The sequence below is a fragment of the Bufo gargarizans genome, chromosome 9 (genome assembly GCF_014858855.1).
Source record: "Bufo gargarizans isolate SCDJY-AF-19 chromosome 9, ASM1485885v1, whole genome shotgun sequence".
Taxonomy (NCBI): domain Eukaryota; kingdom Metazoa; phylum Chordata; class Amphibia; order Anura; family Bufonidae; genus Bufo; species Bufo gargarizans.
The window spans coordinates 186,628,279-186,641,975 of NC_058088.1; the positions used below are offsets into that span (position 1 = coordinate 186,628,279).

General features: G+C 44.2%; 1 protein-coding gene across 1 annotated transcript in view; it reads left to right on the forward strand.

The window, feature by feature from the left end:
- The first annotated feature begins 306 nt into the window (after window positions 1-306).
- LOC122946258 (metabotropic glutamate receptor 6-like) overlaps window positions 307-13,697 on the forward strand; it is a 34,555-nt gene continuing 21,164 nt past the window's right edge. Inside the window, exons 1-5 of the mRNA XM_044305754.1 lie at window positions 307-829; window positions 11,650-11,866; window positions 11,963-12,098; window positions 12,519-12,673; window positions 12,765-12,902. Of these exons, the coding sequence (XP_044161689.1) occupies window positions 347-829; window positions 11,650-11,866; window positions 11,963-12,098; window positions 12,519-12,673; window positions 12,765-12,902 (1,129 nt within the window). The 5' untranslated portion in view covers window positions 307-346. The remainder of the gene's footprint in view (window positions 830-11,649; window positions 11,867-11,962; window positions 12,099-12,518; window positions 12,674-12,764; window positions 12,903-13,697) is intronic.

Consider the following 13,697-nt stretch of genomic DNA (forward strand, 5'->3'; position numbering starts at 1 on the left):
CTCTACCCCCTCTTTCTGTATCCTCTGAAGGTTCGGATACATTTATTTTCATATTTTCCTCCATTTCTTTCCCTTTTTCCCCATCTACTCATTCTTCCTACTGTACAGACTTCTCATAACCCCTGCAATTTTAATAACAACCCCCATCAGTCATCATCACATCTCCCTATCGAGTCCAGTTCATCATTTAGCCTAAAAACCCTTGTTTTGCAAATATGAAGGACCTTCTTCAATTCTCATCTCTTTGTTCTCCGCAGACAGCTACCAATCGTACGTTATTGGATATAGCCTGAATGACAGATACAACAGGATTTTCAGTCCTCCTTGGAGGGGATCTCGGAAAGATATGGGACCGCCACCATTGCCCAGAGCACTCTTCTTTTTCTTCCTCTTGCAAAGGGTAGCTGAGGCCCAGCAGAATACTCAGCCTCACTCAATTAAGATAGATGGGGACATCACATTAGGAGGTCTGTTTCCAGTTCATGCAAAGGGACCTGCCGGAGTCCCATGTGGAGAAATAAAGAAGGAAGCCGGAATTCATCGAATGGAAGCTATGTTATATGCACTGGATCAAATTAATGGGGATCCCGAACTCCTTCCGAATTTGACGCTTGGCGCGCGTATCTTAGATACGTGCTCTCGGGACACCTACGCTCTGGAGCAGTCACTAACATTTGTTCAAGCTCTGATTCAGAAAGACACCTCCGACATTCGATGCTCCAATGGAGAACCTGCCATACTCAGCCGTCCGGAGAGGGTTGTCGGAGTTATCGGAGCCTCTGCCAGTTCAGTCTCCATCATGGTGGCCAACGTGCTGAGACTGTTTGCTGTAAGAAATTCTTCAAAATTCTCTTTTGTTAGATCCAATTCAGCAGCTGAATGAATCAGTTCTGTTCTTTAAATTTTTTATACCTATACTATAACTTTTATAAGGCCAGTGAATGCATAGCCATACGTCAGTGAATCACTGTAGATACCCATAGACCTCCCATTGTATGCAAATAAAGCTTTAAATGGCTATTTCCACCATACTAAATTATGGTATATCAGTGAGTGTCCATCTGCTGGGACTCCTGGTGATTCCCAGAACTAAAGGGACAGTGATTGTGTTGCCCTTCTCTGCCTCTGGTAAGGAGTGGCTCTGCACATAGGAAAAGCTAAAGGTACTGCAGCCCCTTTAGGGTTCAGGGGGATCACACTTAGGGCAGTCAGATAGTAGTGATATATCGCAGTGATATACTATCACTTAGTTTGGTATGAAAACTGGTTTAGTCATTGTATAATGAAATATAATTTGGGGGTCATTTATTAAGACCGTCGTTTTAGGCGCCAGTCTTAATAAGGCCCTGCACTGGCGGTGGATCCGCTGATGCTATGTAGAGGTGCTGGCCCATATTCTATGCCTAAAACTAGCGTAGGTAATGATGAATGAGATGAGACGGGCCTGCCGGCCTTTTCCCACGCCAGAGCCCACTTTTGTAGACCTGGCGTGAGCGGGGAAAAGAACTTTTGCGGCACAAATCTGCACCAGAAATACACCTAATATAGACGTATTTCTGTTAGTACATAGCCCCCTTTGTGTTTTAACTTTTTGCCAGTTACAGAATTGTTGCTTGCTGTCAGTGAATGTCACCAGCTGAAAATGTGCAAAGGCACATAGCTGAGATGGCATATCCCAACCCAAACAGATCCTGAATATGACGAGGGACTGAAAGACAAAGTATATAATGAATTTGCAATACAGCTATGGCAATTTTTTATTATACATGAACTACAAAACCCATGACATTGATCCAAACAAAGCAGAAGGAACAGTAGACAGACTTCTTCTTCTGAAAAATTATGATGGTTTATTGACCGCATCTGCACAATGAGCCTTGAGAAAGGAGCATTGTGGAGCCAAAATGTTGTGGAAAAGATTCGGATGATACATTTTTGTACATGTGATGCTAGATCAGCAATTATTATTTTTTTAAATACCCTTGTGGCACGGGTTATGTTGGGCTAACCTCCCGATCGATGAAATTCACTGAATGCACATAAGTCAGCTCTTAAAGTATATAAAGGAAAGAAGGTGAAACTGAACAACAAAAAATAGAAATATGGCGAAACCACTGTTATGAAACATTTATGGGAGAAAAAACACAATGTTAGTTAACTGAGATGGCAGATATTAGAGCATATAGACTGCTGTGATGACGAAAAAGAGTTGACGCTAAGAAATTATTGCAGAGGGAGGTATTTTGGATTTGAAAGAGCCTAAATGAGATCTGTGATTTTAGTGTTTTCCTGACATTTAGTATCCATATTCACCCATATACTGTGTATGCGACGTGTTATTTTTAAATATATGTACATACACCATATTTTTCGCTTTATAAGACGCACCAGATGTGTCCCAGGTTTTAGAGGAGGAAAATAAGTTTCTTTTTTTTCATCAGACCTCGGATCAGGATCAGACACCCATAAATATCAGGACATCACATCAGTCCCCCTATATGAGACCTTATATCAGCCCTCCATGTCAGAACTCCATCAGACCTCAGATCAGCTCTTTATGTCAGACCCGCATCAGACCTTTATGTCAGACCCCCATCAGACCTCAGATCAGCCCTCAATATCAGACCTTATATCAGACCTTTATGTCAGACCTTATATCAGCCCTCAATGTCAGACCCACTTCAGACCTTTTATCAGCCCTTTATGTCAGACCCCCATCAGACCTTATATCAGACCTTTATGTCAGACCTCAGATCAGCCCTCAATGTCAGACCCCATCAGACCTTATATCAGCCCTCAATGTCAGACCCCCATCAGACCTTATATCAGACCTTTATGTCAGACCTCAGATCAGCCCTCAATGTCAGACCCCATCAGACCTTATATCAGCCCTCAATGTCAGACCCCCATCAGACTTTATGTCAGACCTTTATGTCAGACCTCAGATCAGCCCTTTATGTCAGACCTCAGATCAGCCCTTTATGTCAGACCCCCATCAGGCATCAATGTCAGACCCCCATCAGACCTTATATTAGCCCTCAATGTCAGACCCCCATCAGACCTTATATCAGCCCTCAATGTCAGACCCCCATCAGACCTTATATCAGCCCTCAATGTCAGACCCCCATCAGCCCTTTATGTCAGACCCCCATCAGACCTTATATCAGCCCTCAATGTCAGACCCCCATCAGCCCTTTATGTCAGACCCCCAACAGACCTTATATCAGCCCTTTATGTCAGACCCTCATCAGACCTCAGATCAGCCCTTAAAGGGACATCAGGCCGGCGCATGCGCACTTCGCTCAATGAAGCCGCTGCCAGGAGTCCGCGGCGCATCAGGCTGAGCCTAGTGCGCAAGCGGGTGGATTGAGGAGGCGGCGCTGAGGTGAGGAAGGCGGCGCTGGGCACCAGACGGCGAGGGGTGCAGGCAGGCATCCTGGATTAACGTAAAACCCCTTGGGCACCTTAAGTAGGTGAGTGACAGCTTATAAAAACCTGTTTTTTGGGCTAATAGAACCACAAGCAGGTTTAATAAGGGCAGTTTAGGATTCGTGTTATTAGCACCGACATGGCCATATGTTTAGCTTATAGGGCACTAATCTGATGACAGAATCCCTTTAATGTCAGACCCCCATCAGCCCTCAATGTCAGACCCCCATCAGCCCTTATATCAGCCCTCAATGTCAGACCTTATATCAGCCCTTTATGTCAGACCCCCATCAGACCTTATATCAGCCCTCAATGTCAGACCCCCCAATCAGAGTTCCTTGCTAGAACACCATCAGACCTCAGATCTGATTAAAATAAAAAACTCCTCTCACCTCTCCTGCGCCCTCGGCTCCTCTCCACGTTCGGTGGTCTCTGGAGAAGTCGCGTTCCCCTGTCTTCTCAAGCCGCTGTACACGGTCAGGACAGTGTAGCGTCGGCCCAGGAACGAAGACTAGAGTGGGTGAGCATCGGGCTCCCGGCACCTAATGCATGCTAGTGAGCTCTTCCATAATGGAAGCTCTCACTAGTATTTGCTTCATAAGACACGCGGCTATTTTCCCCCACCGTTGGGGCCAAAAAAGTGTGTCTTATAAAGCGAAAAAACTATATATATGGTGTGTGTGTGTATATATATATATATATGTATATATTTTTAATATACTGAGATACGTCACCCAAGAGGGTATTTAAATATGCATGAAACCTAGTGATAGCATAAGCTTGATAAAGGGGGCGTGGCCCTTGAAGCGTTGCATGGCGAGGTGCGGCATCCTGCATGTGTGAACTGAGCTCAGAGACAGAACACCAGCCAAGTGCACATGGATGTAAATGCATGATAACGCGGCGATCCTAGAAAGAAGTTCAGGACAAAGTGAATGGACTCGGGTTTTATTTATTATTCTTATATCTGTTGTGATTTAAAACTTGAGTGGTGAAATTAAAGAGAAGTGTATAATATTTAGTGGCCCCAAGAAATTGGAATGGTGGATTTCCAGTGTATAGGGGAATAATTAGAGCCAATGCCGTACGTTCTGAGACTAAATGTTGCTCATTTGGTGAATAAACCGGCAAAACTGTTCAGAACAAGAAGTATATGTGCAGATCCCTTCAGGAGACTGATCCATTCTTGTGGTAATGGAGTAAAATGGAGATTGCTGTATTAATATTTTATTAGGATTTGCTCGCTATTAGGCCTCATGCACACGACCGTTGTTGTGTTCCGTTGTTCAGTTTTCTGTGATTTTCTGCGGACCCATTGACTTTCAATGGGTCCGTGGAAAACTCGGCTAATGCACCGTTTGTCATCCGCGTCCGTGTTTCCAGTCCGTGAAAAAAAATGTGACCTGTCCTATTTTTTTTCACGGACAACGGTTTGCGGACTCATTCAAGTCGATGGGTCCGTGAAAAAACACGTATGCACACAAGATTGTCATCCGCGTCCGTTTTTTTCCTATCATTTGCATGGCAAACTAAACTTAGATTTTTTTTCACTTTCCTTCATGTCTGGTGATCCTCCAAAAATCAAGGAAGACACACGGAAACAAAAACGGATCACGGAACAACGGAACCCCGTTTTGCAGGACCATAAAAAAATACTGTCGTGTGCATGAGGCCTTACAGGGGTAGCGTGCCCGGACTTGTTATGTGCTGTTTTGCCAGTATGGGAGGTGGATGAAGCTCTGTTCTGGGTATATTTCAGGGTGTATATGTCGAGAGTATTTGCCCTGATTTATACCTATGATGTACACCACTCTACAGCCATACAGTGGCATATGCTGTCCATTAGCCAGTGGCAAAAATGTATACTGTATGGTAAGAGTTGTTTGTGGTGGACCACTGTATAGGAAGCAGTCTGCTTCACCATAAAAAAAATGGTATTGGCTTACATGTTAGTAAATTTGCCAGGGCCGGAGTGCGACTTAATACACATGGGCCAGTCAAAAAGAGGATTGCGACTATCTATAAGTCTAATTAATAGTCACAAGTCCCTTGATAAATAAGCCCCAACGAGGGTAGCTTTAGACCTCTATCGTTCATTACGTCATGTTATTTGTCTGCTATATATTTGGGCCTGGTTTTGTTGCTTTTAGAAGCCTCTGGTGCTTTGCTTGGATCGAGTCCTACAGGAAAAAAAGCAAACAAACATTTTTTCTGTGTCGATTTTGCAACTTGACTTTATTGATTTTTATACATCATATCCTTTCCCTTCATTAACAGCACAAGAGCAAGAAGCTGTTTTCTGTACAGAAAGACTAAAATATGATATTCTTCCTTGAAGGGGTTCTCCGGGAAGTAAGAAAATGAAAATATTAATTATTACTTTATTATAAATATATTCCCAAATATCTTTCATTAGTTATAATGGCTCGATCATTAGGATAAATAAAATGGCTGCCGTCCTATTAGTACACACAAATCCAGTCCTAATCACACAGGAGGACAAGTTACTTCAGAGCACTGAGGTAAAGAGCTGCCTCATCCTCCTCTCTGCTCTGCTTGTCAGGGATTATGATCCTGAATACAGTTTAATATGATCTTTAGCAGAATCTCTGTAGGAATGGAGTTCACGAGGAGACATGAAGTACAGAGAGGAGCTGGGGAAGTGGCTGATGAGCAGCAGCACTTGTATGCAGTCTCCATTACCACCGTCTGTCCTGCCCGTCCTCTCTCTACTTCATGTCTTCTTATGAGCTCAATTCCTACAGAGATTCAGCTGAAGATCTTATTAAACTGTATTCAGGACCATAATCCCTGACAAGCAGAGCAGAGAGGAGGATGAGGCAGCTCTTAATCTCAGTGCTCTGAAGTCAATTGTCCTCCTGTGTGATTAGGACAGGTTTTATGTGTATTAGTAGGATGGCGGCCAGTTTTATTTCTCCTAATGATCGCTCCCTAGATAAAACGAGCTATTATAACGAAGGCTGAAAGGTATTTGGGAATATATTTATAATAAAGTAATATTTACATATTTTCATTTTCTTAATTCCCGGAGAACCCCTTTAAAGGGGTTGTGCAAGAATGGTGGTGGTGGTGGGGCTTTGGCAACCTCCACTTTGTCGGAGTTATAAAGGGAAGATAACTTACCTTCTTCCCGTCTCGGGCTCCCTGCTCTTTCTCCTCTATGCCTATGATGCTCCGTTGGGCTCTCTCGATGTCAACATCCGCTTTGACATCGCCGCAGCCAATGACTGACCACGACGGAGACTGGATCCCCTTGTGTCATGTGACCATTTGTCATGCCGTAAACAAAGCCGGTCACTGCTGTGGCCAGTGATAGGTTGCGGTGATGTCAAACCTGATGTTGACATCGAGGGAGCCAGAGCCAGGAAGCAGGTAAGTACAGTAATCTTTCCTTTACAGGTCTGGCAAAGGGGGGTGGGTGGCGTTATCTGTTGTTAATCTTTTCCACGTGTAAAATCATCTTTCATGTAGGCCCTGTCCTTCCATGGCTGCCAATGACGGCACGATTTACAAGGTAGTGACTGTATTCCCTGGAGAATCATTTCAGGGGCGTGCAACAGTCACGTTGTATAAGCCCAACCACTGTTTATTATGTAAGAGTACGTTCACATCTGCGACATTGGATCCAGCAGAGAGGAGACTGACGGATTTCATTGGATGCTGCATTGCCGGATCGTACAATTTATCGCCAGATACCTGTTGACTAAAAGGGGGGTCCGGCGGTGATCCAGGTGCTTTGTGGCATAAATGCCGGGTTTCAGCAGGACAAAAAAACGCTGCATGCAACGTTTTTCTTTCTGGCCGACATCCAGCGTGCTGGACATGTGAACGCAGCCTTAGCGTGCACTTGGCTTGTAACATGCTGCAGTACAGCGGAAGCTAGAAATGGTCACAATGCAGGAAATGGAGGTAGAGTTAAATTTGAAATTCTTTACATCTTTGTTACTAAATTGGTCAATCAAAACACAATTTTATCACATTTGTAATTGATATAGACACATATGTCATTAGCCTCATTATAAATGCCGGTGGCTTTCATAATTCACCGGTAAAGACACTGGGGACAACTTGTGGTTAACTTGTTATAGAAGGGGACAAGTAGATGATATTCTCTGTGCCTCCATCTTTTATTAGAGGAGACAGAGAGGTCTGTCTTTGCAGGGAGTCAGTACTTTCTGTGCCTTCATCATTGACAAGGATGGGTGCCTACATCATCTACGTAAATAGGTAGGGAGGTAGTATTCTTTGCGCCTCCGTCATTTACAGGGGAACAGTAATATCGAGGCCCCCAGCATTTACGAGGAGGCAGAATGCCGTGCTAATATCTTGCTTAGGCTACTTTCACACTTGCGGCAGAGTGATCCGGCAAGCAGTTCCGTCGCCGGAACTGCTTGCCGGATCCGGCCAAACGTATGCCAACTGATGGCATTTGTAAGACTGATCAGGATCCCGATCAGTCTGAAAAATGCCTGATCAGTCAGAAAAATGCATTTCAATACCCGATCCGTCTTTCCGGTGTCATCCGAAAAAACGTATCCGGCATTTATTGCTGCGGTATTATCTCCAGTCCTGATCAGTCAAAATGACTGAATTGAAGACATCCTGATGCATCCTGAAAGGAATGCTCTCCATTCAGAATGCATGGGGATAAAACTGATCAGTTCTTTTCTGGTATAGAGCCCCTAGGACGGAACACTATGCCGGAAAAGAAAAACGCAATTGTGAAAGTACCCTTAGGGCGAGACAAGAAGGCCGTACAGTGTGTGCCTCCATCATTCACAGGAGGAGACGGCGTGTCATCTATAGAGAATGAGTGCTAACTACGAACACGTTTTTGTTGGACAGTAATGTACTTCTCGCTCTAGCAGACTGGAGCCAATATTCTTTTTCTTAGGAATGCAAAGGCTTAGCCTAAAATCCAGCGTTTTTGGATTTTTAGGAAGATGTCCATATTGTGTTATGCAATCCCTAGAAACTAGATTTATGGCGTATCTCATGACAATTGTAGAAGCTAGCAAAAAAAAAACATCTAGGAGGTAATTTATGATGCAAAGTACGCCACTTTTTGCCGTATTTTTGTTGCAGATTGAGTCGCAAAGGGGAGCAACAAGGAGGGGGGCAGGCTGGCTGGTCTGTCTCATTTATAATTTTATACGCCAGTTTTTGGCATAGAAAATGGCCTAAATCTATGCCAGCAAGGAAACTGGCATAGGTTTAAGCTTGTTGTACGCCACCAGAACATGCGCCTAAGTTATGTAGAGGCCAGCACCTCTATATAACGTAGGCGCATCCACCGCCAGCGCAGGCTTATTAAGACCCGCATATAAATCTCCGGTCTTAATAAATGACCCCACTAATGTCTACAATCAGCGTTACTATAGTATGTATATGGTATACAGCATTCTTACACCATTAAGGGCCTTTTTGTGTCAGGCTGTGGATGACTATGTGTGTCAGGATACAGACCGTGTAATGATTTAGGCTGGACGTGCTCATGGTAATCAAATTAAAAGTGTAAGGCTTCCTCTGGCTTCACTGGCAGGATGCAAGGTTAGAGATTATGTGGGTAGTTCATGACACCCACCCTCCATGTGCTAAACTAGGGATTATGTTTGTGTGTCAGAGAAGAGATACACATACAGATGCTAAAGCCTTTTTTTTTTTTGCAAGAGAATTATTTCCAGTCGTGATCTTTAATATATAAAAAAATCGGGATAAATAAAACCATAGAAGTATATGAGGCCATAGAAAATCAACCATATGCATCTTTCTATACACAACAAATATTAAAGAGGTTGTCTCTTATTCTTGACCTTTTCTTTCAATCGCCATGTCAATAAATGTTTTATATTCTTCAGTAAAAGCAGGTAAGATCACACAAAGACCACCCCTGTATATATGCCGTTTTAGGGACCCCTTCTATGAATCAGAATGGAAAGCTGAGTGTCTCCCATTCTCGCAGACTTACTGTTCTGGCTATTACATTGATGGCCATTCATCTGAATGACTGCCATGTAAGCACTACATGCCTGGCCGGGCGTTGTTTACCCTGGTAAAATCATCGGTTTGTAAGGGCTATCGGAATTTTTTTGCTGTGATGACACAGACCCTTTGGTGGTCAGGTTTGAACCTGCACTTAGGCTGTGTTCGCCCCAGCACTTCAATCTGCGTTGTGTTTTGCGGATCCGTGAGACACGGACATCGGCAAGGTGCGTTCCGCATTTTGCGGACCGCACATCGCCGGCACTATAATAGAAAATGCCTAATCTTTTCCGCAATTGCAGACAAGAATAGGACATGTTCTATTTTTTATCAGGAACGGAATTGCGGACCCGGAAGTGCGATCCGCATTTCTGGATCCGGACAGCAGTCAACGGAAGCGCTGAAGCTGTCAAATGATGGTAACGAACAGTGCCTGTCTTTTTTCAATATAATTGGATTCGTCGGGTTTTCCAGCATTTTACCGTCACATGCTGCACCATTTTGTCCCAGATTTTTTACAGAATCTGCAATGGAGATGTGAACATAGCCTAAGCGTTAAAGGGGTTTTCTGGTTATAATGATTTTTAGGCAAGGGCCCACAGCCTGCTTAAACTGAAGATTCATACCCACCTGCTCCACGCCGCTCTGGTCCTTGGCGCCGCCTCTGCCGTCTACTTCTTCCGGTCCCCGCACTGTTTACATCCGGTGCTGCATGGGCACGGTCGCATGCAATGCTTCAGCCAATGACTGGCTTCAGTGGTGATGCACTGCTTATGGCCATATCACCGCTGAAGCCAATGATTGGCTGGAGTGGTGTATGTGACCATAATCAAATAGCGCAGGACTGGAAGATGGAGGCAGCAGAGGACTGGAGCGGTGTGGGGCAGGTAAGTATGACTCTTCAGCAGGCAGGCTGTGGGCACTTGCTTAAAAGTAAAAAAACCTGGAAAACCCCTTTAAATGGTTTTCAGGATAGGGCACTGATATCCAATCAGTAAGGGTCCAGCACCCTGCACCCCCACCAATCAGCTGTTCCCTGATTGTGACAAGAAGCAGACAGCTCCATTCACAGTGTAGTGGCCGTGTCGGGTTACTGCAGCTCAGCTCCCATTCACTTCAGTGGTAACTGAGCTGCGGTGCTTCCTGCTCCATTCAAGAGCTAGTTCCGGTGCCGAAGGCTGCACAGAAACAGCTGATCACCGAGGTGTCGGACCCTCACCGATCAGTAGCCTGGGAAGCCGCTTCAATATTTGGAGCAATCTAGCTGTGAGCGTTCAGTTCTACTGCAGAGCCACCACAGGGGAGATTAAATCTTACGTTTTTCTATGGAAATCAGTGGGCTTTCCATTTCATAAATAAAATGTAAATTATTATTTTAACACCCCACCACCAGAAATCCCCATTAAGTGACTGTAAATTCTTCATTTATCACTGATGTCGAAGAGCTTGTATACTGCAGTTATTATGCCTCAGATATTTTCCACTGACCGTAATAATTGCACAAAGCAATCAGATAAACTACCATATATAATACCATATATTGCTTATAGTTGATTAAAATATGCCACTCATACATGTAAAAAGCTTGTAAAATGTAAATCTGGCATTAAACTGTATTGCAGGTACAATTAGAATAGCTTAGCTTTTGAAAATTGATACAATCTTGCAGTGTAACCACCTGTTTTTATAACTATTCTGTGAGTTTGGGATTGTAACTATGTAGCAATGTACTCCATTTACATCCAGAAATCAGCTTTCCTTTTAGATCTTCGGCTGCTGTACCTAACATTATATATGTAAACGGGTTAAAATGTGGCTTTGCTTTTAAAAGGGGTTGTCCAATCTGAGATATTGATGGCATATCCCACCTCTGGAACTCCTGTCTCCAGAACGGGGCACCCAAAATGAAAGGAGAGCAGCCATGCATGCACAGCCGCCCCCCTCCCTCCCCCTCCATGTTCACCGCTATAAGAGTTCTGAAAATACGTGATAGCTGATTTGGCTCTTTTCAGAGATCTCATAGCAGTGAATGGAGAGCAAGCAGCACATGCGTCTAGCGATATGCCATTGATGTCCCAGATGGGAACACCCCTTTAAACTTTTTAGAGTCTGTCAAACGGTGGACGCCCTATAATCAGGTTATCATCTGGAGACCCTACTTGGCATTGTTCAGTGTGGCAACCTTTGGTGTCTGATTTTCAGTTCTGTCTTTTTTAGATTCCACAAATAAGTTATGCTTCCACCGCCCCCGAGCTCAGTGACAATAACCGATATGACTTCTTCTCTCGTGTGGTGCCGCCTGACTCCTACCAAGCACAAGCCATGGTGGACATCGTTAAGGCCCTTGGATGGAACTATGTGTCCACATTGGCATCTGAGGGCAATTATGGAGAAAGTGGAGTGGAAGCCTTTGTACAGATCTCTCGTGAAGCTGGTGAGTAGACAAACTAAACTGTCATTGTAGAAAGTAAGTACAATATCATTAATATTGTAAGACATGAACATACTTTGTATTTGCTTTGTCCTGCAGGGGGGGTTTGTATTGCTCAGTCTATCAAAATTCCACGGGAGCCTCGTCCTGGAGAGTTTGATAAAGTCATACGACGGCTGCTGGAGACACCTAACGCCCGTGGCATTATTATCTTTGCCAATGAAGATGACATCAAGTAAGTTTGATATGTTCCTATACTGTTTAGGGTCAATTCACAGGTCTGTAGTGTATTGCGGATCCGCAATACACCCGGCCGGCACCCCCCATAGAACTGCCTTTTCTTGTCTTAGGACATGTTCTATTTTTTGCGGAGCCGCAGCACGGAAATGCGGATCCGGACAGCACACTGTGTGCGGTCCGCATCTTTTATATCCCCATAGAGAATGAATGGGTCCGCACCCGTTCCGCAAAATTGCGGAACGGATGCGGACCCATTTGTGGACGTGTTAATGGACCCTAAGTTGTAAACTTTTAATTCATCTGTTTCTAAATATTTTTTTACGGAGCAACGGATGCGGAAAGCACACGAGTGCTGTCTGCATCTTTTGCGGCTCCATTGAAGTGATTATCTGCTGTATTCGTTTTTTCCCTCTAGGCGTGTCTTAGAGGCAGCCCAACGAGCAAATCAGACAGGACATTTTTTGTGGGTGGGATCCGACAGCTGGGGATCCAAGACATCTCCTATTTTGGATCAGGAAGAAGTAGCAGAAGGTGCTGTGACTATTCTGCCAAAAAGAGCATCTATTGATGGTACATAAATGGTGTCCTTATGAATTTACTTTAAATTTTTTTCTCTTGATTATCTGCTCTTGATGCTACCTTTTTTTTCTCTTCGTGTTAGGATTTGATCAGTATTTTATCAGCCGGACACTGGAGAACAATCGGCGTAATATATGGTTTGCGGAATTTTGGGAAGATGATTTTAAATGCAAATTGACCCGATCTGCTCAACAGGAAGAGGCCAGGCGAAAGTGCACTGGTATTTTGTTATTTTCTCATAAGGCATATGCTGGGTGTCTGATGATAGTAAATGTCATCAGTAGTTTACCACTGTACCATAGTGTTATTAGTGTAATTAATGCAAAATTAAAGGGCTATTCTAGTTGTTGGACTTTAACCCCTATCCTTCCTTCCACATGGCTATGCCTTCAGCATTCAATTAAGTGGCTAAGCAGAGCAACTAGTGTCTTTGTAAGGTCACGTAAAGGAAGCATAAATTAAAGGGATATTTGAGTCGTGAGACGTTTTCCCCAATACACATGATAGGGGATAACTATTAGATCAGTGGGGATCCTACCACTGGGAACCCCACCAAGAACAGGGACCTCATACCCCCCCCAGGACGCCTCAAAATGAACAGAGCAGCAGGTCAGGCATGCACACCACTGCTCCATTCATCTCTTTGGGAGCTCTAAAGACAGCCAAGTACAGCGCTCTGGTATTTCCAGAACTCCCATAGAGATGAACGAAGTGGCAGTGCAGATGCCTGACCTGGCGCTCCATTCATTTCCGTGGGCCCCCAGATGTACTGTGTCCTCATGATCCGTGGCAGGACTGCCACCGACCTAATAGTTATCCTGTGAATTGGGGAAAAAGTCTCACAACTAAAATACCCCTATAATTTATACTTCTAGTTGCTCTGCTTAGCCTTTAATCGAATGCTGAAGGCATAGCCATGTGGAAGGCAAGGGCCAAAGAAAACATTTCGGTGACAGGGAAGTGGGGTGCTTAGTGATAGCCACAAGTAATCAGGCCTCAAGAATACAGGGTTACA